General features: G+C 41.3%; 3 protein-coding genes across 3 annotated transcripts; all 3 read left to right on the plus strand.

Moving 5' to 3' along the window:
• Positions 1-991: 991 nt before the first annotated feature.
• fam117aa (family with sequence similarity 117 member Aa) lies at positions 992-7,837 on the plus strand. The gene is made up of 8 exons (XM_028412021.1): positions 992-1,458; positions 2,640-2,782; positions 4,967-5,062; positions 5,175-5,282; positions 5,516-5,632; positions 5,766-5,991; positions 6,097-6,265; positions 6,555-7,837. The coding sequence occupies exons 1-8, from the start codon at positions 1,224-1,226 to the stop codon at positions 6,766-6,768; spliced, it is 1,308 nt and encodes a 435-aa protein (XP_028267822.1). The 5' UTR covers positions 992-1,223; the 3' UTR covers positions 6,769-7,837.
• Positions 7,838-8,294: 457 nt separating this feature from the next.
• On the plus strand, positions 8,295-13,372 carry slc35b1 (solute carrier family 35 member B1). The gene is made up of 9 exons (XM_028411946.1): positions 8,295-8,839; positions 9,544-9,635; positions 9,786-9,916; positions 10,017-10,047; positions 10,627-10,787; positions 10,918-11,044; positions 12,044-12,150; positions 12,260-12,413; positions 12,690-13,372. Exons 1-9 carry the CDS (start codon positions 8,715-8,717, stop codon positions 12,740-12,742), a joined length of 981 nt encoding a protein of 326 aa, XP_028267747.1. The 5' UTR covers positions 8,295-8,714; the 3' UTR covers positions 12,743-13,372.
• A 764-nt stretch (positions 13,373-14,136) lies between these two features.
• Positions 14,137-15,845, plus strand: ndufa4a (NDUFA4 mitochondrial complex associated a). Its single transcript, XM_028412432.1, has 4 exons — positions 14,137-14,292; positions 14,800-14,888; positions 15,093-15,153; positions 15,592-15,845. Exons 1-4 carry the CDS (start codon positions 14,251-14,253, stop codon positions 15,646-15,648), a joined length of 249 nt encoding a protein of 82 aa, XP_028268233.1. The 5' UTR covers positions 14,137-14,250; the 3' UTR covers positions 15,649-15,845.
• The last annotated feature ends 11,228 nt before the right edge of the window (positions 15,846-27,073 follow it).

A 27,073-nucleotide genomic window follows, 5' to 3' on the forward strand; every position in this document is an offset into this window, starting at 1 on the left:
AGAAACCACATATGTTCTTTGCTTTGATTTGATCCAGTATAGCAGTACGTTGTTTTTACACATGTTTAAGACATTGGGTTATTTTATTTTTGTGTTGCAATAAACTGCCTTTTCCATTATGTGTATCTGAGTAGATTACAAGCTTTTTAATGAGAGACAAACAGGATTTCAGTGGGGATGTTGAGCAGCTAAATGCATTGCTCTGGCTCCACCTAGTGGTAACATACTGTGCTCTTTGAACATGCTTTCTCACTACTACTTTCCAAACTCAAAACACATTATAAGATAAGATAAAATATTATTCCAAAGGTACAATGTCGGTCAGAGTGCAAGGATTATCCCGCTCGAGGCATGCTGATAAGAGATGTGATGAACTCCAACCACCTACACAGATGTTAGAGCTAAAATAGATATCCAAACACCCTCGAGGCGTAGCTGCTGATTGTCACTGATTCTTGTCTTGTCTAACTGTAGTGTAGATAATAATAATAATAATACTAGAGAGCACCACACAGTTCACACCACTGAGCAACCTTTCCATGAGTCTGCATGCTTCCTAGAATGTTTGAGTTTAAATGTAAATGTCATTATTTATCTATGTGGTGAAAATTGCCCTGGGCCACCTCAGCTTCAGTAGTGACCTTTTAGAGGTCCCCGTACCACACACACTCATAGGGCCACACATAATCCCTTTGAATGGTTCCAGGGATTTGGGATGTGGAGTTTAAAGGGGGGGGGGGGGGTAGGAGGTGGAGGGGATGCCCCAAGCCTCGCATAGTGTGTAGGAGAAAAAAAATCCCAACAAAGTGGGTGGGAACTCAAAGTTTTTTTAGAGGGTTTTCCTCTTAGAAGACAGATGGATGTGATGGCCAATAAGTGCTCAGCATACTCTGCTGCAGCCAACCAGCTCGCACCTCTGTTGGGATTATATGCTACACGAGATAGTCGTACAGGTTTGAGCTGTTGTGTTGTCACTTTGCAGACAAGAGAAACAAGCAGCGATGTGAGAGAGGACCGCACAGTATCTCCTCTTCAGACTGCAAGATGACGGATTGATGCGTTAAACTGCAGAGCTCCCTCTGCACTGCTTCTTGTTTGTGTAACTCGAAAGCTGAGGGAAACAACAACAAAAAAGAAAAAAAAACATGATTATTATTACAAAAGAAGAAATGTTCATCCAGAGGCCTGATGAGAGTTTTGGATCATCACTTTGGATGAACTGAATGTGGCCGGAGAGTACGCCTGTGCCGTGCAGAGCTGCAGGGAACGACGGCAGAGAAGAAGGAACAGCAGAGCGGTGTGTTCTCATAAGCGGAGCGGAGCGGAGTGGGGGGATGTCGGGCAGAAGTGGAGGAGCGCCTCGGGGGTGCAGCAACCCCAGCCTGCAGCCCCTCAGAGCCACGATCCCTTACCAGCTTCAGAGGGGAGCAGCTCTCCTTTGCAGAGAGGTCAAGACGGGTAAATACACACGCAGGAGGAGGGGGGCTTAAATCTGCATTCACTTCCATTTGGCAAAAAGAAAAGTTTGGTGGCATTTTATCATCATTTATCACGAATAGAGAACTTTATTTGGACAAAATGGATTCTGATCATTGCAAAATAAGACGATTAATAACCAGTTGATCAGCAGAACATGTGTCTATAGCTCTTTTCTTAATCAATTAACCAACTTTTCTTTGTAATATGTTATTAAAACAATCATATTTTTCAGTTTGGACAGCTGTTCAGACAAAAGTGATAAAGCTGTGTTATATATTTTTTTAATTATAGACAAAATCATTGACTGATTGGTCCAGTAAAGATCAGAAAATGAATCATGTTAAAATGTGAGTTTGCAGCATTGCGAAATGAAAACATAATGTCAGCACCAGCTATTATAGATTTGAGCTTAGTATTGAAACACAGGCAAAACATTCATGCCTCTCGCTCTAGCTGAGTGAATAAACAGCTACAGTTTAATAACCTTTATAAAAGCTTTGTAGTTTAAAAACTACAATTCCAACACACTGTGAACAAGTTAAGTCAACAATGAGAGCTGCTAACCCTGAAACATAACCCTGTTCTCATAATGTTATTTAGACACTCAGCTGCCCCTTTGCACTCTAACCTGTGGGATTTCTGCTGCATGATTCATGCTAACACAGCTTTGAAGGCCTCTTTGTTTTACTTGGAGCGCTCCTTTTTTTAACTGTATCCATGACTCTCACATCTGCACGTTATTTATACGTCGTGTCTGCCCTGCAACCTCGGCCGATGACAACATACTACGGTGGTAAATAAACTAGTAGCCTGTGGTGAGAGCTGCCAGTGTTGTTGTGTAGTAGGATGGCTTCGCTCCAGGCATGGTCCACACCTGCCAGAGACACAGAGAGCTGCCAACATGCAAAACAAATGTGCTCGCACAAGCTCCATGTGTGAGGGAGAGGCCTGGGAGCAATGCTGTGAACAGTGTCATAAAGCGCTGTTGAGACTCCCAGAAGACAGTTATTATTTACACATATCATTCAAACCATGTGAGCTTGATTACACAGGCAGCAGCTCATCACCTTTGCAAGACTGAAGTAGTTCTGACATGTAGGCTTACACGATTCCAGCATGTTCACTCACTTAATGTGTTTAATTTCTGTTCCCAAATCCAGACAGGACTGCAGCTCGCCCACCGAAACCCACCATCCGCCGGACTCTTTCTTTGGATGCAATTGTGGGACCCTATCTGCAGGGACAGTGGCCCAAAGAGGCAGAGAGCACGGTGGTCACCTGTGTCAATGACAAAGCCACACAGGTGAGTGTCAGTGTGACACGATACTCTTGTCATGGTCATTTTGGTATAATTTCTGTAATCAGATGAAAATGGGTCGGTCTTTTTCTAAAGCAATGTGGCGCTGCTGGTGCAAGATATCATTTCCCATAAAACCTGTTGCTTCATGTTGCAGAAAAGAAAACACAGATAGTGTTTGCTCAGCTTCTCTTGTATGTTAAGGATTTCTATAGAGGACAAGATATGTGATGTTGGCACTGCAGGTGTCTGCTGGTTCCAGCTCGACGTGGCGGGTGGAAGGCAGCCAACTGGAAATAGTCGTTTTTGTTCTTCTTTAAACTCTGCTGTTCTTCCCTCGCTCCCCCCCTCCACTGTATCTGCTCCTATAACTAGTGCACAAAGCCCAGAGAAACATCACCAAGCTCCGCAGCTTCGTCTTCGCTCCTGACACAGTTTAAACCAGAACGAACCCCCTTTGCCTCCATTGTGAGGAACAGACCCCTCCTGACCTCATTATACAGACACCCCATCCCCCAGGCCTCGCCGCAACCACACACATGCACACACCGCCACCCCACTCAAGCTCCTTCTGCTATAGTTCCTCTGCATTATGTCGGATGATATAAGTGGTTGTGCCGTTCATTTCACTCTTTTTCATCTAGTAATCCTGATTATTACTTCAAGGCCTGCTTAAACCTTTATTCAATTAGTCTATTTAACAAAAAATACCTCCATCCTTTGTCTACACTCATACATGCTGCTCTTTGAAGCTCATATGTGCCTCAGACTTCGGTTAACATTAACACTACAAACAAGATATTTATTTTGGATTGTACACACATAAAACTTTTAAGTAACAAAAAAAATGTAGTCTTTGCATCCACCATGTTACTGCATGTACTCTCTGACATCATTCATTTTCCCATCATGCATATAATGTTAAGACAGTTCAGAAATGCTACAGTTTATTTAAGAGTCATTTCCTGTCCCTGTGTCACATGGGTTTCATACGTGCCCCACCCTGTTACTAGCAGTAAACATAAGAACAGATTCTGACCAGCTCTTTGTCCTATAATAAATAAATAAATTAAATAAATCTTTATTTAAAACTGCAACAAACATATGGCTTGATTAATAATGAAATAATCATTAGTTACAGATCTATTTAAAGCAAGAACTAAGTACATGTTAATGACTTGGAAACATTAGCCGGCTCTGAGTCTTTTTATAGGTTTGTGTCTCATGATCCCCTGTTCTTGTTTTGGGGTGGGTGGGTGTTAGATGATGATGATGATGATGATGGGGGGGGGTTGGTAGCTGTAACTCTACCCTGATGTCACTGTACGACAGACTCATGCTGCATTCTGTCTTATTTAGCCAGCCGACAGCATCGAATTTGCACAAGATAATGTGTGTTTTTCTAATGGCAGCCATGCCGCCTGTTAGACTTCTCTTCGTTGTGAGGCCGAAACCTAAAGAACAGGTTGTATTTGGTTGGACAGATGATGTCATCATGCTGCAGGGACTGAGAGTTATATGACCGTGGCTGAGGTTGCTTTATGAATGGAATGGACACCAGTCAGTGGATCAGGTTGTCTGCAAGTGTAAGTGGCAGCTGAGTGTGGAGGCACCAGAACCTTTGAGTACCTGATCCTCTTGCTAAACACGAACTGGGTTTTACTCAGTGAAGATGAATGGCCAGACATCGGCTCAACAGACATCGGCTCAACAGCCAGCGGCGATCAACCAGACTCCCTCTGGTAGAAGATCAAGAGTCAATGTCAGGAAATCGGTACGGATATGGTCGACAAAGTCACTGACAAAAGAAGTTGGCTGTTTGTTGTTTTTCTGTTACAGTACGTGACTCTGTGAATAACAGTATGTGAGCATGAGTGCACTGCGTTGTTGATCTGTATTTATAGTCTTTAGAGTGGTGTGGTTTGGATGTTTTCCTGGATGTGTGTGGAAGCGAGGCTGTTGTGCAGCTCAGTGGTTTTCTTGTCGCCTTTCTCTGTACAGCTGTTGTGGGGCAGGTGTGAGAGACAGCTGTGAGGCTCAACTTATGTGTTGTACTTTTGAGTTGTAGCATTGATTGGACTTTACTAGATTTAGAAAAAAAATGTCAGTGAAAGGTCATCCCTGCTGACAAGCAGAATTCCAGCCAGAAAGCCCTGAACATTCACCACATTCTTGGATATTTTTCTAAAGACTCCAAGCTCCTGGGCAGAGGAGACCAGGGGAAGGAGAAGTGCTGGTGGACACAAGCGTTCGGCATCCTGGGGCAGTGCAGAACACCTAAGAGAGGCAAGTACTTCCAACGCTAGAAACTTTATCCACTTATATCTTCTGTTTCTCGCTTTAGCCTCATTGAGAGCTTTAACTTGATCATTGTTTCTTCTCTCCTCTATGCACTCAGGTGGCCAAGCTGAGGCACCAGTTGCAGAAACGCTCCCGCCATGCCCCTCCCTCAGCAGTCTGCGAGCACCATCCATTGTCTGCAGGTCACACAGCTAGCATCACTCAGGTAGTTCTATTTTCCCATAAGGACACACAAGTTCAAGTCACTCTGTCATCCACAGGCAGACTAGGATCAACTTAGTAACAGGATATAAAAAACACTGCTTCTTTTCTTGGGACCGGCTGTCATGAAGGCTCCTCACCAGCATGTCACACTATATGCAGTATAGGAACAGACATGAGACTACAGGAACACACACTCAAACACCAGTCAAAGTGCATTTTTTTATTTATTTTCAGACATTGCCCTTGGTGCCACTGAACAGACTTGCCCCGCGGCTGCGACGCAGCGTTGAAGGCCTCAACCTGGAGCTAGAGGAAGTGTTTGTGTGTGAGAAACCAGATGATCAGCATGAGGTTAGGTCACTGATCGATGCTTAAAGCTAAAAGTTAACTAAGAAAGAAAATTCATGCATTTTAACATTTTTCCATCCTATTTTTTGGTTTTTGTTTTTACAAAAAAAAACTGGTTTCCTCCTGAATATTCTAGATCCTGGATATCCCAGATGGTCACAGGGCTCCTGTTCCGGCCCAACGATGCAGCAGTGGCTCTCAGAGTGAGCCTTCACCAGGGCCTCTGGATCCCTCCCTCCTCTCTCCTTCTCAGTCCCCATGTCCTCTTGATCCATCACTTCTGTCGCCTTTAAGTTCTCCTTCTCCACTGAATCCATCACTGTTGACTCCATCCCAGTCTCCATGTCCCATGGGAGAGCCAGGTTAGACAGCTTTATTTTTTGTGTCGTTTTCTCAAACTGATCCTAAACATAAGCTTAAAAGCTTATAATCAGTAAAAGCTATAAAAATTCTCTCTCTCTGCACAGAGCCGGTGGACTATGAGTCTTTGTGTCCCTCTCCATCAACATCACTTCCCTCATTTGCTCTGGACCCTCCTCTGCTGCAGCCCTGCTCCTCGTCTCCTTGCCCAAACAAAACCTTTCAGCGTGAGCCACCAGAAGGCTGCGAGCGAGTTCGAGCTTGTGAGGAGGCAATGTAAGTAACACAACTCAGACAAAACGTCACACCGAATTTACCTTTGTCGTCATTTTGAGTAAATGACATTGTTTTGTTGAGTATTGGTCAGATATTTCAAAACTGTTTATTTAAAAAAACTCTTTTATAAATTCATGTGACAGATGTTTTTTGACTTTTTTCTGACACTTCATAGAAAAACATGAATATTAATAGTTGGAATTGGACAAGTTTGCAAATTTGCAGCTTTCGGAGCCCTTTGGAGATGACGGAGGATCAGTGCCAAATATTTCTGTCTCTTTTCCATCAGGTCTGCTTGTCAGTACGAGCCTCTCCTCCAGCTATCGTGCCCTGATCCAAACAAAGTCAACTTTACCCCTCACGGAGGCTCTGCTTTCTGCCCCGTCAGCCTCCTGAAGCCCTTACTTCCCTCCATGGACCTCCTCTTTCGAGGCCTGTCAGTGTCTCCCGTCACTGGCTGCTCAGGTCAGGCCTCTCCCACCAGGCACCTGGGCATGCAGTAGGCGATATCTGACGATTAAACCGCTTTGCACTTCCAGGGCCGAGACAACCTATGTGGGCTTTTATATGCACTCGACAATGGACAGTGTGTCATCACTGCTGTGACGTGCTCTGATTACTGTGATAGACTGTAAGCATTTCTTGCTTCAGAATAACTTTTGGCCTGAAACTGTGACCACTTTACTGAGTGTTTCGACCTGCAGGATGCAGAGAGTCAGCTGATGTTTTCCTGTTTCCACAAGTTGTGGATATGTTTGAAAATACATACAAATGGCTGACATATTTTTGGATAAAACTTAGTATTGTGTGTGTGTGTGTGTGTTTTTAGCAATTCAGACAATACAGACCTTGGTCTGTCGGAGATATTTTTAATGTCACATTTAGTGAATTCAGTCACATACCCAGGCACTTAGAACTCTTGTTGACAGTTTTCAACAACTAGTAGAGAGTGGGTTTAGATAAAAGTTCAGCTTGAGATAAAAACAGAGTACTTGCTGGGTTTGTTCTTGACATTTGATAAAAATCTGTTTAGTAAAGGGAAAGTTTTTTGGCCTGTACTTTTTGATGCCCTTCTTTTCTAAAGACGTGTTTCTATGAAGGAATATATTTTTGTATCTTTCTAATGAGTTACAAAGCTGGTTATTCTGTTTACGTATTCACTGAAGAAATTGACTTGTATTCCTGTTTATTAAAAAGCAGCAATACATGTTTAATTAGCTTTACCTGCCTACAGCAGGCATCGTTATAACCAAACTGTTTGTGTAGTGTCCCTTTTTTTTGGACCCTGCTGTAGTGACCACACAGATTTGGATGTTTCAAAATCTCCTTTGATATAAAAGAGGTTGATTCCCGCTGTGTGAGTTGATCCATAAAACACTGTCCTATGCAACACTGATTAAAAAACATGATCTACATAAACATTAATAAGCAGATGCTAATAATGAATATGTGTTAGTCATTAGTCAGCTGCTCTTTTATACTTGATTATGCCATCTCTTTTGTTTTACAGTGAAAATAGTTAACATTGTTTTGTGTGCTGTTACCGTTGTGGAAAAAATAAAATATCCACTTTTTGGGGGGCGTTCAAATGTCGTCTATAATAATTACTATTCCTGTGGGTTCCCTTGTTTTTGTGCCTGTCTGTGACACGTGGATTTGCGGTTTTTTAAATCTAAGCACCGCCTATTTAAATGCATATCGGCATTGTGGTTGGCCCTCAGTGGCTCTTTATTGCCTTACATGGACCAATGAATTTAATCCACATCCCAGGACGACAAAAAGGCACGCGACATTTTTAATGAAGGACCTCGGGATATTAAAATAGCTGTCCACACATGTGCCTGAAGATTCTAAAAGCTAATTTAAACAGTAATTAATTACATATGTAGTATTATTTTATATGTACCATTTATGTGATTATATCAATTACGCTGTTATCTCTTCATCAGCAAGATTCACTTTATAAATTAAATTGATATCGGTCAGGCTTGGCTGTTGATACCTTCAGGGTCCTTGTGCAGAACCTGACGCGACTTTTTTTTTCTCTCTAAATGTAGGTGTTTAATTTTCTCATGAAAACACAGCTGCTTGTCTCCTGACAGTGCAACTTACCAGGGGAAAAGAATGCTTTTGATTTTGCAGCTGTTTAGTAGGAGTTATTTATGACAAGGCGACTACAAAATAAACAACAATGACATGATAGTTGACTGTCAGTGGAACTCCAGACAATTCAAGACAACGTTAGCAACCTCTGGCATATAACAGATACTGAGCTGCAAAGGTGGTACACCTCAGCAGATCCTTCAGCTACTACGGAAATCCCCGCTAACGTAGAAACGATTTCATTTCCGGGCTCGTGACATCGGCTATAGTGGAGCGGGACGTCGGTGTGAGGGGCGCGGGGAGCGGAGTGGTGTCGGTTAACATACCCGGTCTGGGAGACAACAGCATGGCTGCAGGAAAAGGAGCTGGGAAACCCGCCCCGCTGTGGGACAATATGCGGATACGCTTCATGATTTGCTTCTTTGGAGTCTTCGTGTGCTACTTTTATTACGGAATATTACAAGAGACAATGTAAGTAAACAGCTAGCTTGTTACCTGCTCGGTAAAACATGGAAATGTCGTTTTATCCTGCGCCAGGTTCAACACTTGGCGATTAATATTAGAACTACATGTTATGCTGACTATTATTCTTATTATAACTTAGCCATTCAACTCTAAGTGCCTGTGACCTCCCCGAGGAATTTCTTATAAGAGAGGCTTATTTTTTATTTCTCATTCACTGAAGCAGTTGTGTCATTACACTTCCTGGATAGGTTAAAACTTTAATTTTCTGTCTTTGTCGTAACCGCAATTCATTATATTCATTATAACTAGTTGTAGTTCTGTAGAAAGAGTGTTAGAGCTCTGCTTCTGTCACCCACTGAGGCATGACACTGATGGTATGCACCAAGGCGGACAGGGATCATATCTGGTTTCCAAATGATGACTAAAAACTCTTGTTTGTCATGGGGCAACCAGAGAGTGTGACGTTTATTAAATACTGTTCCATCTGTGACCAGCAAACAGTTCATACAGCTGCTAAGAAGTCATGTTCAGTAACAAAATGTAACCCTCCTGTCAGTTGTAATTAAATGTCTCATGACCCATTTCTGAAGAGTCTGTTCAAAGACTTTGTGAAACACATCACTACCCTTCCACCTGCCAAGACGGCTGACAAATGCTGCTCCAGTCTTTGGTCTGTTGTATTCAATGCACTGTCTCTTTGACTTTTCCAGCACTCGAGGCGATTATGGTCAGGAGAAGTTCAGATTTGCCCGGACGTTGGTCTTCATCCAGTGCATCATCAATGCTTTGTTCGCTAGGATCTGTGAGTAAATGTGTTTTAACAGCAGGAGATGCATCTAAGCTGCATCTCCTGAAGCCTGGAAAAGTGCAATTCAACACCTCAGGACAATCATGACTCCTTTCATTTTAGGTTATAATTCTGACACTGTGTTGTGGATTGTTGTTGTTACAGTGATCCAGTTCTTTGAGGGCTCTAAGCCAGATCACACAAAGAGCTGGCTCTATGGCCTGTGTTCCCTCTCTTATCTTGGAGCCATGGTGTCCAGTAATTCTGCCCTTCAGTATGTCAACTACCCCACACAGGTGAGTCTGCCTCTTCTTAAATGGCTTAATGATCAGATTTCTATGTAGTTATTGTGCTTACTAAACCTAGCCGTGTTTGTTTTTTGTTTATTTGTGGTAGGTGTTGGGGAAATCCTGCAAGCCCATACCAGGTAAATTTTGATATTTTAACTCTATTTAGCACTCTGCTTTCTATCTGCATATCATTTACATAATATACTTTATAGAAGAATGCATATTATCACATTTAAAAGTAGTAGATTTAATTTTTGCTTGTAATAACAATTGATTTTTTGTGTCATGCATCCAAAAGTATGTGGTTATAAACTGCATTATATAAATCAGCAAGTGTGCTAAGTAAAAATATGTAAACAATAAGATTTATTTCAGTATATCTTGTGGCAGTGGTAAAGGTTTCAGGCATCTCAGCTTTGTTTATATGTACTAACTGCATCGTGCAGTGTTTTATGTATTTAGTAAGATATGGTACTGTACAAATAGGAATCATTATGACATCTTTGGAAAGGTAAAGGACAACCTGAGTAAGCAAATTCTTTGTGTGTGGAGTTGCTAGCACATGTGTAGGTTATGTTTGTACATGAAGATTATGTCTCACCCTTTACAGAGAGGTTATCTTTTTCACCATCCATATGTTTCAATCTCAGGAGTAAAGGCTCAGTATTCAAGAGTAAAAGCTGTGCGTCATATTTTTTGTTTTTGTGTTGTTGCAGTGATGATTCTTGGCGTGACCATACTGAGGAAGAAGTACCCACTGGCGAAGTACTTGTGTGTGTTGCTGATTGTGAGCGGTGTTGCTCTGTTTCTCTATAAACCCAACAAGGCTTCAGCTGTTGCAGATGACCATGTTTTTGGCTTTGGAGAGATTCTGCTGGTAAGCTCACACTGCCCATCTATCAATTTCTGTCTATTTCCATCTGCTCTTTCCTCCTGTGTTCATAATTACTACGCAATTTTCATTTTTTGATTCATGCGTTGGTGCTGTGTGTTTTATTGCATCGTAGCTGGTCTCTCTGACATTGGACGGTTTGACTGGTGTGGCCCAGGACCACATGAGGGCTCATTTTCAGACAAGTGCCAACCACATGATGCTGAACATCAACATGTGGTCCACTCTGGTTCTGGGACTAGGTGAGTCAACAGAGCCTTTGCCAAACTCACATTTCATAGAATGTTGTGCCAGGAGCATGGAGGGTCTCATTTCATGCAAAGCCTACATCAGGCCATTTACACACCTGCAGCCAGAGAGGAGACACTAATGAGCAAATTCACCTTGGAGTGGTACAGTGCTGCCCAAATACTGCAGAATGAAACTCTGGTGCATTGATTGTACTGTTGCAAAGCTGTATTCTGTTCTTCTAAATGAAGTGATTCTGTCTCAAAATACATTTAGAGGCCTGGTAATTCGAATAAAGTGAAACAGCAGTACTGGGGCAGAAAATGTGGACATTATTCTTTCAGGAGCCAAAACCTCATTAATTCAGTCAAAGCAAAGTGTGGAATCCTGCACCTTAAAGCCCTTGATTCCGTAAAAAGTCTGTTATAATATACTGAGGAGTAAGGCACCTAAAACAAACACAATTTAATGATTCCTGATGTTAGGCACTAATGGGCTTTAAGATACAGATCAAAAACGTCAATGCCAATATGGCAATTGAGAGACTCTTATCACTTCATAACGAAGTGGAAGTATTGTTGTTGTGTTTGTTTTCATGCTTTTGTGCAAAGGCCACAATGAAAATATATATATTTTAGAAGTTCACTTCCAGGTTTCATTAAATTGCATGAGGTTTTCTGTTTTTATTTTAAAAAATGTGCACATATTCACATATACTCCTGGCTCTGTCATAAACATGCCGACTTTATCTTTGAAGTCTGGTATTTCCCAAGATACAAAGGCATTTCCATACTTCCCCTTCTTCGAATCTCTTATACCCTCTTCAATAACACATCTAGCTGTTGTTACTTTATTAAACCACTTGGTGGTGCTGTGCACCCACAGTATGATCCCAGATCTGATTTTCTGGGTGTAGTAGAACATGGGAAACATTACAATGTGACATTAATGTATGAATAATGACAGGTATATTAATGCACTGACACTGATGCTGTCTTTCTCTCTGCCACTAGCGGTGTTGTGGACAGGGGAAGTGTGGGAGTTCCTGAGTTTTACTGAGCGCCACCCCAGCATTATCTACAACATTATTCTGTTTGGACTGACCAGTGCTTTGGGCCAGGTAGGTGGATGGACAGATGGAGGTACCTGATGTGGTCGTTTAGCATAACTGCAATTAAGAATGGTGTTGTACAAAAATATTCTAACATTTGTGTTGAATCCTTTGCCAGACATTCATCTTCATGACGGTGGTGTACTTTAGCCCTCTGACCTGCTCCATCGTTACCACCACAAGGAAGTTCTTTACCATCCTTGGCTCCGTTATTTTGTTTGGGAACGTCATGAGTACGATGCAGTGGTTTGGCACCATTCTGGTGTTCCTCGGTAAGACATTACTCCTCTGTGTTTATTCCCAGTGCAGGTTTTGTCCTTCCACCTGCCCTTATTTTCAGATGTTTCAGTTTCACTGTGGGCTTGTTACTGCAGGGCCAGCTTGGGAAGAATAACAAAGTTAGGCTGGAATATATGTATTTCTGTTTTTATTGAATAAATGTGTTCATTTGTGATCATGTGGTTACATCTTGAGAGCAAAATAATGTCTGTTCAGCTGCAGTGGCGTTTCTCGAATCATTACTCAAATAATTGTTTTTCTCACTCTAGGTCTTGGCTTGGATGCTAAATTTGGCAAAGGTCCCAAGAAGACAACACACTAGAACATCTGGAGCACAAAGAAAGAAACAGCAGTTACAAAGGAAACACTATATAGCCAGTATCGTATTTTCTTAAGACATCCTGTACAGGCATACTGAATATGCCTATGCTTTGTTCAGGTACAGTCAAATATATTTAACTTAACTGTATAAAAAAGAAAATCATCATAGATTTCAGCTTCTGTTGTGTATGGTTGATATACTGAAGAGATCAAGTACTGTGTTGAGACATTATAGCCACACGACCACAAACTACCATGCTTTTGTGGAGAAGTTTTGGAATTACTGGAACACAAAGGTAGAAAAAATACTCTGTTTAGGCAAATCCTTAGTTAAAAAAAACTAGCTCACCTCTGGTGGATGGATGTTGAACCAAACAAGGCCTAAGAAACACATTTCCAGCATTTAACATGCCACCAAATGGTTTACAAATAATGCTTGAATATAATGTATTACATCTGTAGTTTTGTTTTGTTTTGTTTGGAGCAAGTAATTAGCAAGTAAATATTGTCATTTATAGAATTCAAATGGTTGTATGTAGCCTCTTGTGTTACATTCAGTCTTGCTGTTCAGATTTTACTTTTATTTTTTACAAGTTGAAAATAACTTGACATAAAAAGGGACATTGTTATACTTCTTGCTGTTTTCACATTTTTTTAAACATCAGTTAAGTACCTTAAACTGAACCCGTATCAAACTAGATGTCATTACCAACTACTTTCCGTATGTATTGATCCCCGCCCCCCTCAGCACTTACAGTTATTTTACTATTAATAGCAGAACAATATGTAAATTCTGCATTTTTTAATAAAACCGGTGCATATAAAGGTGTGTTGACAGTGGGAAAACACCTACACACATCATGGATTTACAAATGATAATACATAAATCTTCTAAATATGTAAATATGTTAGATACCTAACCTATATATATATAGATATATATTTATGTTAGAGAGAAGGAACCAGCGCCCCCTGCGGTTAGATTTATGCGAGTTTTTTCATCATTTAAGAAAAAATTCACAAGATATAGTATGAGGCAGAATGAATGGCGCACTGATCAGATATATAAAGTAATATTACAATATAGACACAAGGAATAGATAAATGCACACGCACGCTAATTATGTGTGATGAACATCAAGAGCGTAAAGTATCGATCAGTAGTTATGTATTGACTGTTTTGGTTGGAACCCGCGTTTGTAGCTACATCACGTTTACTTTGCCAGAGTAAAATGTTTGAATGAAAGATACCAGTATATTAAATAAACATACACCAACTCAGTGTTCATTATATTCAGTAAAAATAAATAAATAAACCTTCTGCTTGACGCACACATAATAATTAATAACCAGGTATTTTGTTCCTGTTGGTCAGGCAGTATTCGTAGCATCCTATGAACGCGGCCTTCCGCCTTCTACAGATTAAATTGCGCACCGTTTTGGCAAGACGGCTCGTAATCCGTTTATTTCTGTACAAATTCAGATAAATCGGTCTTTACAAGCGTCAAAATGCTCGCCACTGTTCGCAAACAACTTAGAAACCACCCTGCTGTAAGTACAGTCCGTTTTTTGTTTAGTAAACTCGCGTTTGTTGAGTTTTACCGAACCTGCGTTTATCTGTGAATTTTTGTTGCTAACTTAGCCTAGCTAAACTAGTTAGCTTCGTTAGCTAGTACTTTAACCGCACTGGCTTTGAGGTGATGTTTGGTGCGGCTGGGTATGTTGTCAAAAGACACTAAAAGTTGTTTTTCCATTGTTGATGTTTTGGAGTCAAATGAGGTCACAACTTCTCATATATGATAGCAGTTGATCATTAGCCATGAGGAGCGTATCATGTGCCGTAAATAGCAACAACTAGTTCGCTGGCTAGGTAGTGTTAGCAAGTAGCTTTTCTGGATCTTCCAATCCCTATGTTATTAGTGTAAACATGTTTTGTGTGCGTTAACAAAGGCAACACTAATGAATGTGCAAAAGTAATGTTTTCAGTTTACACGCACTGTGTTTTTCTTACGCTCTGACAGCTCGTATTTTAAGTTGAAAACTTTGTGTCACTTACAGCTGATCCCACTTTTCATCTTCATCGGTGGTGGAGCAGCAATGTCCATGTTGTACCTGGCTCGCCTGGGCTTGAGAAACCCAGATGTCTGGTAAGGATTCCAGTTGTGACACAAAACATCTCATTTCCCTTTTCTACAATGACAAGAGTGATTGGAATGTGTTTTTTAAGCCTTGTTAGACTTGCTGATAAGATGAGGCTTGATGTTATAACTAAATGTGGTAACACATATTGAGGGACGTCTATGACAAACTCCAGCCTTTTTTGTGAAGAACACCTTTTTCTTTCTTTGCAGCTGGGATCGCAAGAACAACCCAGAGCCCTGGAACAAACTTGGTCCAACTGATCAGTACAAGGTGTGCTTGTTGTTTGTTTGGAAATCCTGCCAATTATGTTGTGTTGTACTCTTGATGTTCTCTGTTGACGTAGTGGGAGTTAAGTTATTTAAGGATTATTTTATGAGTCTTTGCCAGAAGTACTGCTGATCCATGGATAATTCAATCAGTTGGATTAATCAAAGGACTCAATCTGGTTAATGCTGACCTGCTGGAGCAAATCTGATGAAGTCATTAGCTTCTTGGACTTGATCAAATGTAGGAAGAGGTTGCAGAAGACAAAAGGAAAAGGAGTACCCTCCCTGGAATTGGGAGGCAATTTGTAATTCTAATACATAATTAGGGGCATGTATTGCATGCTGTGTCACACCCTCTTGAACAAAGTTTTGAGTGATTTCTTATAAAAGTGTATTTTTATGTGAAATAACTGTGTTTGTGCTAATTAGTCTGTATTCTCAGTTCTTTGCAGTTAACATGGACTACAGCAAACTGAAAAAGGATCGTCCTGATTTCTAAAGGTCACACCTGCTGGACCAAAAGCAAGATCAGCCGCACAAACGGCCCTGTTAACTTCTTCCTCCATGAATCTGATGCAGAGGCTAAACCCGCACAACCATTCTATTTATGTTTCCTCATTGCATCTCATCGTCTGTTTTAAAACTGAATTCGCTTGATCAGTTTGGGGTAATAAAGGAGTCTTTCTTCTATCATAATTTGTTTTTTTTTCCTTTTGGATTTCCTTTTGACATTTTTTCATTTGCTAGAGCATGCCACATACGTTGCTATGCTTTGTTTACAGTTATGTCATCATCTACTGTTACTATGTCAGCCGTGCCTTCACCTCATTTCACCTTTAACCGAGCCACTGGTGAATTGTGCCTCACTATTTTTGGCTGCTATCCAGTGCTTTATTGCTATGGTGGGGTGGGGTAAGGGCAAACTCCAACCTGGGTACATTAGCACAGGCTCCCTCTGGTGGCACGTGGTGCAATCTAGCAGTGATAGTAATAGGATGGTAGGGAAAAATTTTAAGAGGTCAACCAGCTAGAGTCCAAGCATCTGAAAATGTGCAGCTCTGCACCAAAGCAAGAAGCAAAATCATATATCTGTTTCCTTTCAGGGATTGACTTCTGTTTGTTCAAAGCAATAGCATGTTCATATGTTTCGCGTTGAGCAAACATAACTGTGCCTGGCCGTGTGGAGGTGGTTCTCCTTATAGAATGCCATCGCTCTCAGCCAGATGAGTTTGTAAATGTCAACAGGTCATGCTGTTCTATCTGCAGCATGGAGACATGCGACAAGGATGAGCAGCCAACGCAGAGCAGAAAATGTCAAGGAGACCTTCATATTTGAATAGAAGCCCACGTCTGAATCCTCACCCACCCTCGCCGTGGCTGCAGCGCTCCATACACATGCAAATCTCATATCTATTTCACCTTGGGGAAAGAAAATTAACTTCTGGCACAGCATGTAATGCAGTTTCATTTTGGAGGAATTGTTTTCAACTTGAAAGAATTTACAATTTTACACATTTGTAGTGAATTTTAAAGTCAAACTAACTTTTCTAAATGTTTGGAGCTGGCACTGTTATTTTAGGATTGTGCTACTTTACAACAATCGGCCTATCCATGTACTATGACATCATGCTAACAAAATGTTGCACACATATTCCTAACAGTGTGCTTGTTTTTATAATGTTAGTTGTTTTCTTGCTGTGTAATCTGGGCCATTATTACTGGCTAAGGATCAATACACAGAGTCAGCGCCGAGGGTCAGCGCTTGATGGACAGCTGAAGGGCTAAGAGTTCAAATGGCTTTGTTTCAGTGAAATCTCTAAGGGAAGTGTGGCTGAACACAACTGTAGAGCCAAAGCTGACCTGCATCTTTACCCTCCTCCTGCTGACCCCTGACCCCCTCTGTTGAATTCAGGCCACTGCAAAGGTAACATTGAAAAAATAATGAGGGAAAATAATGTGAAGCGAAGCACAAGGTGATTGCTGCTGCGGCAAATTGTCTTCAAAAGGTCACACCAAAGGTCAGGTACTCCAGAAACAAGTGGGGTGTGCAGAGAATCCTGCACCATTCATACTAACAAAGTCTTGACTATAGCATCTTCATAGAGCGTGTGTGTGGGTTCGACAGCGCGTGCATGAGAGAGAATGATTAATAAACTTGTCACTTCTGATTCTCTGTTCTGCCTGAAAGGCACATTAAGATCAAGCAGACACCTTTCTCCTCAAGTATTTTTTATCTTTATCTGTGATCAGGAAAGTTCAACCAGGAAGATTATTCAGAATACAGATGACATTTAGGCTTGTGAAGTGGCTGACTTTTATATTTGTGAAACGGTGGCTGCCAAGAAATAATTTAAGTTTTCTTCTGTTTCCTTTTTCCTGCTTAGGATACCTGCCTTTAAACATCAAACACGAGTCCTGGTTGGTACGTGAAGCATTAACACAGGTTTGGAATGATTCATTTGTAAATGCTTGACAGGTGTGTTTAGGTGGCTGCAATCAGCAAACTCACCACTAGATGGAAATAGATTTTGCACACTGGTCCTTAAATAATAAAAATAATGATTTTATTGAGATTGGCCTGCTATTTAACATGAACACCTTAAAGCTAATGCCTCTCTCTGTCAGAATAAATGCAATAAACCCTGTTTTAACTGAGCTCTTTGTGGCTTCTTCACTAAAAGACATGGACACCACACTGTATTTCCAGCTCCTGCTTAGATTCTGTACCTACATAATCTTGTTTTATAATCTTATCTTAGATTATGAGTGTAATTTAAGTACATTTAAGACACGGTGAAGAGCACATAGAGCCCACTGATGCTCTACTATTTTACAGATATTTCTGGCAAGCAGAAAGAAGGCAGTGTTCCAAACCCAAGAGGGAAAAAAAAAACATTTCATCCACTTTTATCTCCGTGTCAATATTGCCTCTCTGTAATGCCTTAGTTACTTCTCAATTACCTCTCTATTTTCGCTCAGTCAGACTCAGACACAGACATACACACTCACAGATGCATTACTAAAGGAATAAACTGCTTTCCCTCCCCTGCTGCGAGCTGTGTTGGGTAATGAGTGAAAGCCTCTCTCCCTCTGATTCTCACAGAGAGCGCCTCATTTTTTGCCATTTGGTGTTTCAACTTAGCTGCTCTCCAATGGTTCTCACTGTTTCACCACTGATTTGTCCTTTGTTTCTCTTCCCTCTCCTCTCTTACTCATTCCTCCTTTCCTCCTTACAAGAGTTTTTTTGTGAAGCCCACACACACACACAAACACACATAGTTAGACTGGGAGTTCCTTGTAGAAGTTTTAGACCAACAAAATCTCATTGATCCTTGAGCCTGCTCACTGAGGATGACAAAGTGCCATTTGCAGCAGATGCGCCAAAAGGTCAGGGTTGTCGATGTATTTTTGCATGAGGGATTGAGTAAGGACGCTGCAATTTAGCAGCCATTTCAACAGGAATACCATAGAAATTAATCATCTCCGATATCTCAGGGACAGAGAGGCAGCGCGAGCATGCTTTATGTGGTGTTTCGGAGCATGCATCACTCACTTTGGAGCCAATTCAGCGATGGACTGCCTGGCTGGTTAGAGACTGTCTCATAAATACAAGGTCTCAACAACCAATGAAACTTGTCCTTGAGTAAGACAGTAAACCCCTCAGGATAGACTGACGACCACATGTCTGCAGTGACAGAGGATGTGAAAGTTAAAGTGTGATCAATGTGTGATTATTCTATCAGTGCTGAATAAGGACTGAATGGCAACAAAAATTAGCAGACAAACCAGATCCAAGTTCCCATCATCCTTGGCATCTGTGTTTTGATGAAAACTGTTTTTTTTTCCTTTTTGCATCCATGGTAGGAAAGCAGGTCAAAATTTAAATAGCTGAAAATAGAACATCTGGCTGGGCCTTGTCAGTCAGCAGTGCGTAATGAAATATGGAAATTGGGGCGCTCTTCAAAGAGATGCGGGCCTCTCGGTGCCGTCCTGGGTCTCCAGCAGGCCCCTCAGCAGCCCCGGTGGAGCCCCGCCCTTCTGAAACGTGTGCTACATTTCCAGGTGCTGCCGCTGTGGCCCAGTCCGCTGCCAGTGCCAGCTCGTTAGCGCTCACAGCCTGGTGGAGCTGGCAGCTGGCATCATTAAACTTCAAACCGGCTTTCGACCCGGGGTGCCGCTGCAGGGAAAGACCGCCCGCTCATCCGCCTGCCAACAGCTGATTAGAGCCATGCTGACACCAGCAACCAGACTCCATCCACATGCTATCCAAACAGCATTTCCACACAATATCGACTACACCGCAAACTATCCAAACCAGACATCAAAACAACCCCTCAGGACAAACAGGCATTAAACTGAAATATCATCCTGTCACATTCAAACTTAAGTCAGCATGCATCATGAGCAAAGACACATTGTGGTGACTTGGCACTAAGGTTGGGCAGGACTAAAGACATCTTATTAACAGTTAGAGTTCATGTTCATGCTGAGTAAACAGTTGGACCTCCATAACCATGATGAAATAATGGACTTTAAATGAATTGTTTAACACACTTTCTAAATACTTTTTTTGGCAGTCAGTGTCAGGAATATTTGTCTGTAAAGAGCCGAATGAATGCATTGGCCTTAAAGGACCAGTGTGTGACATATAGCCACATCTAGTGGTGAAGCTGCAGATCACAACCAAATGACTCCTTTTTTTTCTTGTTTTAAAAGGTCTCATTAATTAAACATTGTGTAGAATTCATACTATGTGTATATCCGCACAAAAGCCAGAGCTGGCATACACCAGATTTATATAATGTTGTGCAATCAGACTTTTACCAAATGTTCCTTTAAAAGTCTACCTCGAAACATTCACATGTATATTATGTCTCTGAATATTGACGAGCAGGATAAGCCAGCTGATGAGGGAGTGTTCAAAGTTTGTCATGGAGCAAAGAGAAAAGGACAAAAAAAAACTCACCTGACACATAAAGTGAGGAGCTATGAGGTTAGAAAACAGAGATTATAGTTTTGTTTGGTGGCCAAAACACTGGTGTTTTTCAGGGGGGGGTGTACTATGATTAGGACTCACAGTGAACTAACTGGAGGGCAGCACAGTGAGCCAATGATTATTCCTGTTGCCTCGCAGCAAGAAGGTTCCTGAATCTGGCTGGGGTCTTTCTGTGTGTGGGTTTTCTCCAGGTACTCCGGCTTCCTCCCACATACTGAAGATGTCATGTTAGGTTTATTTGGGACCCTAAGGTGGCTGTAGTTGTGCGACTGCTTGTCTGTCTCTTTACATTAGCCCTGTGATAAACTGGTACCACTGACAGCTGGGATGGGCTTCAGCCCACCTGTGACCCTGTAGTACAGGACAAGGCCGGTTAAATAAATGGATGGATGGATAAAGTAGTTGCTGATATCAGCACAATTTTATGTTACATTCTTATATGATATTATTTATTATTTATATGAATGAGATTCCAGGCCTTCAGGATAATTTACAATGACATGATGAATGCACAAAAAATGCAAATATTTTTTATGATAGGCCCTAACAGACACAAGTCACTCAAATCAGTAATTTAAGTACTTTTATTTGATAGTGTGATAGTGTGCTTGATGCAAGCATGGATTAGCAGTTAGCCTGTTAGCACCTTTAAAGGTCAATCACAGTAACATGCAGATACAAACCCTTCTCATTTGTTGAGTCAGTACAAAAGCAAAACAAAACAAATGTAAAATGACTCATTGTAGTTTGATGGACAGTAAACCTGTCTAAGCTAAACTAATTGCATTCTGGCTGTAGCCATGCTATAATAAAGACATAAAATAGTGCCAGTCTTCTTATCTAAGCTTCGGCAACAAAGTTAGAAGCATGCTTTCCAGGGATGTATTGATACTTTTGGGAGACACACAGAGCCTTTTGTCCTCTGAAAACTCTCTGAAAAAGTTTGTATGAAAGCAGTGCTAGTCGTCTGTTCTCCATCGTCTGATCCCCAACTCGCCAATTATACACAGCTCAGAGGGGCCATGATCTCCGAGTATTCCCAGGATGTCATTTTCTTTACAGATATTGCCTCCAAATAGATTGTTGGCTGGTTTGTGCTCATGTTTTGCCTTCCGTTCAAATGATGGAAAAAGATTTAATTTGCACTCAATCAGGCTCAGGTATGTGGCAGTGGGCCCATACCCTTACCAAATCCCAGTGACGCACATGAACATCGTCCCTCTGGAGCCACAAACTGGTTCGTGCTCCATTATCATCCCTTTGTTTTCTTACATGTCGGTTCTTTTTTCTTCCACTGCCAGGCAGCAACACAGACCTGATCATTTCCACTGTGATTGAGTCATGAATGATAATGGCTTGATTATTTGGTGAAAATTGCTCTCGTTAGATTCATTTCATGTTCTCTGGTAATTGAGAAGCTTTTTTTTTGCACTAGATAATACCAAACTGTTCAACTGACAGCTTTTACATATCCTTCAATTTTCATTTAAATTCTTTAGGTCAGTGAAAAAAACATCATTTTTTTTTCTCCAGAAAAAATTTCCATTAAGTCAATGTATTATCATACTGCAAGGGTCTAACAGAAATCTAAAATGCTCCTGAATCTTTACCCTCCTGTGATTTAAGACCGACCTCCATGATACCCTGCAGCTTATCAGACAGCTGTCGAGGAACTTTGGCTCTCCCTTTGGGGTCCAGGTTGTTTTATTAATCGTCCACTCTGTCACTTCAGCTGCAGCCTGAAGCAGGCCACTCTGATCCAGTAAAACAGTAGATGTGAGGAGTCTGTTATTTAAATATTATTAACTAACTTTCTTTATCACTGAAAGCTACAACTATAACTCTCTTCCTGAATAGCATTGAATCCAGTAATGTGCTCTAAATATATCTCTGGGACCAGCACGGACCGCTTGGAGGAAAAACAGCCCATTGAAGCTGATTTTAGAGAGAGGACCTTCGTCATAATTCAGCTATGCTGTTAATGAACACGGGGACCCACAAATATCAAGGCTAGTAAAAAAAAATCAAACTAAAACAAATTTATTAATAGAAAGCAGACATGAAGTCTGAATGAGCTCTGATAGAGGCAGCAGTTTGAATGTGCTCCTGTCTCTTTCATTTGGATGAGCGCCTTTTTACAAGAACTACGAGCAGTAGGTTAAAAAAGGATCCAGAAGGAACAACTGGTGAGGGTGGCTTACTCCTCAAACAATCCCTAATGAGCTCCCTGTGCTTCATTCAGGAACACATGCATTGATTTATCACAAAACCAGTGACACAAAGGTCACCCGTGCAGCAAGTGATGGACTTCAGTATGCTGTGGTTTTGACATGACCCTCTGACCTCTCCACATTGCATCGCAACTCTCTCCTTATCATGCTGTCACAGAGTCCACATCCAAAGCACTCCTTAGGGAAAATACAGTTTCACATCAATATGTACAACATATCCAATTTGGCACCTCTCCCTCTCTACTCGGTGAAAAATGAGCCGCTTACATGAAGCCTGCAGTCTTGATCATTTCAAAGCTGGCACCACTGAGAGACCTTGAGAGGGCATGTTTTTGTCTGGAGAAAGCAATGCCTCAGCTCAGACAGCAATCCAAAGCAGATGTGTAGTTGTTGCTTACATCCACCAGGAGGCAGCAGAGTGTTTGTGGGAAAACCAGGCGGCAGGGCGACCCCTCTCTGTAAGCAGTTGACCCTTGTGGTGGTGGAGGGCTGGGACCGGGCATGGTCCCCATGTTCACCTGGCAGGGAGCCCTGGGGTTTGGGGGGGGTTGATGGACTGAAGAAGCAGCGCTGGGACCAGAGCAGAACCTTCGGACTCCATCTGTCGCTTTCTCCACAGCAGAGAAGAGGGAGACGGGGAGAGCCAGAGACAGGTGGGCCCACCCCCCACCAGCTGGCACTGCAACCAGCATCTGCCCACAGCCAAGGCAACTTTCCTGTCTCCTCATCATCGGCACTCAGACAGCTCAAAGCCTCTTATTTCTCTCAGTCATTCTCACCCCCCATTCCTCCACTTTAACTTTTCAGTCATTTTATAATGTGAGATGTACTTACATTTGACTGCACTTTTCTGCACTATTCTGATCAAAGATTGTAACTGTACTGTTACAACACAGCTGTTCTACAGCTGCTGCTGTCTTCACTTTGTAATTCAATGTTAAATCAATGACAATACAGAAGAAACACAGGAAGTAAGCAGAGAGATGTAAACAAATACAAATTAGGACAGGAGTTTTTTACGCTTTGAGACAACTAAGATGTGAAGAAAAAACAGTGAGAAATCTGACGAAAAGTATTGTTCTGTTTCAGTAAACCGACATTTTTGATCCACTGTGTCTTTGTTGCTGTGTGATTTGGAGAAAATTGCAGCCTGCATCTAATTTCGAATACGTCCTGTGATATACTTACATGTAGTACAACGTGCGTAGTATGTAAATCTTCGCTGTGTTGTTTCAAATTCCACACAGGAATAGAAATTCATTCATTCAAGGATAATTCATTTTCTGTTTCCCTAATTTTTAATAACATTACAATGTTAGGAATTCTAGTCATGACCCAGGAATGTACAGCACATGACAGCGGGCAGGGATGAATAATGCAGGACTATCAAACATTTGGCACATTTTCTGCAGGTAACACAGAACACACACTTAAGTCTGGTGATAGCAGCACTTCCTCTACCCCCCCCCCCCCCCCCCTTTCTGTCTAATTCTGCTATATCTCTGGTGGACCAGGCTAATTTAGTTGAAAATTGATACAAGGATGAGAATAAAATGTTAAACAAGACAATCCAGCAGGTCTGATTAGGTTGTATGTAGCCAATTAGGCCTACTGGCTCCATTCTGAAGTCCAGTGAGCAGCAACTACAGGCACATTAGCCTACTGGAGAGCTTTTCGTCTGTCCCATAACATAATTATACCCACGCTGTTACATGTAATCGCATTCATGTAAGATTTAACGTTCTTTTAAAGTGCAGACAAGCAATAAAGGCAAAAGGGCAAAATGCAGCTTGCAGATCTATAATTGCAGCCACAATCATAACACAGGAGGGCTCATGGGTGCGGTTCTCACACTGGATACTGGCCTAAAATCTGTTTTATCTGCACATATGAAATGCTGCGGTGACTGGTGCCATAGATGAACAGTAATGAGGTCTGAAGGTCCAAAATGAGACAGGAGATTAACTGAAATTAATTTTTTGCAGTTAGCCCTTCACTGTTGTGGTTGAAATGCTGCTGATTACTGCTGAACAGATGCGATGGTCAAACGTATTTGATTCCACTTAACTTTTTCATCTTCAATGTATTCTCTTCAAGGTTGCTTTTGCTTATGGTCTGTATTTTGTCTGTAAATAACATCCCTTGAGTTTTATCGCCTTCAAAAGAAGAGGCAGCCAATTTAAAAAGCCTGCTCCATATTTTCTTGTAATCTTTGAATAAGTTTTAAAGGCAACAGCAGTTGGTGGTAGGCTTACCCAAAATAACATGCAAATGAGATCCTATATATTGCTTTTATAACATAATCATTTGAGATTTGACTCCATAACATAACAAGGAAAATAAAGAAAAATAACGGACCGAACAGGCTTAAGATTTTGATCTGAAGTCAGGACATATCGTCATAAACCGCAAATGTAAGTTCATCATCCAAAAACATCAGCAGTCACGTAAAGAGGCGTGTGACTGTTTAGAACAATAACAATCATTTTCCTTCTGATTTATTGTTGCCATGTACTGTTTGTATCTTCTGCCTGCTGACTTCAATCTGAGCTCTCTGTGGAACCCAATGTCCATCCATTCACCATGATTAGCTTTAATAGATGTGCAGTTGGGTTTTGTTTAATGACGCAGGTTGTTTGTTGACAAAGCCTCGACGCATTGTTTCATGAAATGTATTAAGCTGCAATAAAGGTGGTTGGTTTCCATGATGACTGAAAGGCCACACAGATAGGGCAGAAGGTCTGTATTAATATGCAGCTCTCATTTAAAGGAAGTATATTCCTACTTCTCATTGATTGTTACGAAGCTTGTCATCAGTTCAGAGCAATAAGACCTTCTAAACCATAATTTATAGTATGAAAAAAATGGAAATTAAAAATAAAAAAAATATGTTATAAGAAGACAATTTGCTAAGTTGCATTTATTGGATGGAAATTAACCTTGGATAATGTTCATTGCAGTAATAAATGATATGTGACCGGCTCCCACATTCTGAAGTCAGGGGAAGTTAAATGAGGTGGAAATATGTATTTCAAGGTGCGATAACACACCTCTGTGAGCACATGGTACTATTATAGATGCACCGGAGCATCTGATTTCTCCTGCAGGTAACAACATGTACGAGAGAACAAATTACATGAAGCAAAGAAAGGAGGAAGAAACTTCAGAGAGCATGACAGATACACACCAGGTGATGCTAAATGTATGTATGCATATGGAGAGCAGGTTCTATGCTCTGCACTGATATCCCTGTTAAGAGGGACACATGTGTCAAGGCTGTAAATGTGCATACAGGTAAACTTTTACAGCTGGGTGTGCAATGTAAGGGATGAGAATACAGGACAGGGCTGTAATAGACAGTGTCAGTGGGACAGAATGTAATTCCATCATTAATATAATCTAGTTCTACCTTTGATTGACCAAAAGACTGCCCTAATCTCTGCCTCAAAAACTGACTGACTTAGTGTAGTGTAAGTCTTCCAAATAGACATTTAACAGGCATACACACAGTGGTAATGTCAGTGAAATCTTACTCATTATAAACAGCCTAACACTCACTATCACTGCACAGCTCTGAACTGCCATACTTGCACTGTAGTGGAGGAGACTGATGTCCCAAATCTCCCCCTTTCACACTTTTATAAGAGGTCTAATCCCATTGCTAGTTATTGCCTTCATTTGTCTCTGGTATTATCATTACTGGAGGAGATTGGCAGTCCCCCGAGACGATTTTTGGCGGGCTCTCTCCTTACTTGAAATGTGTGAGGCAGCCGTGATGGAGGCGCCTCTTGGCACTGCGCGGTACCTATCTTCTGATCATCTGTTATCTCTGACTGAACATATTGGATTATTGATTTGGAGAGGGAATGTGTTTTTGTAGGCATTAAGAGATGTCTGTAGAGGCTTAACATGCTCATTGTAGCCTAATGGTGACCCAATAAAATGCACTCTAATAACTCTAATTTGCTTTGTATGCAAAGTCTAAAGTGGAGCTGTCCGTGGTGCTGAAGTGGATAGTTTTCCATTTTGGATGAAATGGCAAACAGGAAATGTGCTTTGGTGTCAAATGATTTAAAGAGAAAAATATAGAAGTTTTTTTTCTCTTTAGTTGTGCTTGTATTACCCACAATGCAACATAACCAGCAATACAGCCTGAAGCCATTAGCCACCAGCAGGGACCGGCAGAGGTCACACGTGTGAACTGGTCAATATACCATTCAAAGAGCAAACATTTTCTTTTATTTCTGAACTATAGTTGGCCATTCCTTGTATAGAGATTATGTGTGTGCACAAACAAATGTGTAATATGAAAGATGTTTAAAACAGTGTGAGCTACATTTATGGGTCCTCGGGAGGATCTATGAATTATTACAGCCTGAAGACCAGCAGAAAGAGAGTGGAGGCGTCTGTCAACAGGAGGGAATGTGTGGCAGCATGGCAATGAATTTTATTGATATTTCTCCTGCCCTGTGCTGTTGTGTGTTTGCACATGCATGTGTCTGACCAGAGACAACAGCCTGCTCTGGCTGCTGAGGCGCATTAATTGTATATCATAACTGCCTTTCATTCTTCCAATTTCCACAATGTCTGGATTCTGCTTCAAGTAATATAATCATTATTTCACAAACCACAGTGAGGGATACATCCACTGGTTTCTATGCATTTTATTTACAATGTTTGTGTATTTCCTTACACTA

Source organism: Parambassis ranga, chromosome 8 (assembly GCF_900634625.1).
Source record: "Parambassis ranga chromosome 8, fParRan2.1, whole genome shotgun sequence".
Classification (NCBI taxonomy): domain Eukaryota; kingdom Metazoa; phylum Chordata; class Actinopteri; family Ambassidae; genus Parambassis; species Parambassis ranga.

Bases quoted from the DNA above. Each gene is read 5' to 3' on its own strand.
- fam117aa (XM_028412021.1), top strand. From the start codon at position 1,224: ATGTGGCCGGAGAGTACGCCTGTGCCGTGCAGAGCTGCAGGGAACGAC. The intron at 1,459-2,639 runs GTAAATACACAC...TCCCAAATCCAG, and splicing joins TTGCAGAGAGGTCAAGACGG to ACAGGACTGCAGCTCGCCCA. The intron at 5,063-5,174 runs GCAAGTACTTCC...CTATGCACTCAG, and splicing joins GTGCAGAACACCTAAGAGAG to GTGGCCAAGCTGAGGCACCA.
- slc35b1 (XM_028411946.1), top strand. From the start codon at position 8,715: ATGGCTGCAGGAAAAGGAGCTGGGAAACCCGCCCCGCTGTGGGACAAT. The intron at 10,048-10,626 runs GTAAATTTTGAT...GTGTTGTTGCAG, and splicing joins ATCCTGCAAGCCCATACCAG to TGATGATTCTTGGCGTGACC. The intron at 12,151-12,259 runs GTAGGTGGATGG...ATCCTTTGCCAG, and splicing joins TGACCAGTGCTTTGGGCCAG to ACATTCATCTTCATGACGGT.
- ndufa4a (XM_028412432.1), top strand. From the start codon at position 14,251: ATGCTCGCCACTGTTCGCAAACAACTTAGAAACCACCCTGCT. The intron at 14,293-14,799 runs GTAAGTACAGTC...TGTCACTTACAG, and splicing joins AACTTAGAAACCACCCTGCT to CTGATCCCACTTTTCATCTT. The intron at 15,154-15,591 runs GTGTGCTTGTTG...CTGTATTCTCAG, and splicing joins GTCCAACTGATCAGTACAAG to TTCTTTGCAGTTAACATGGA.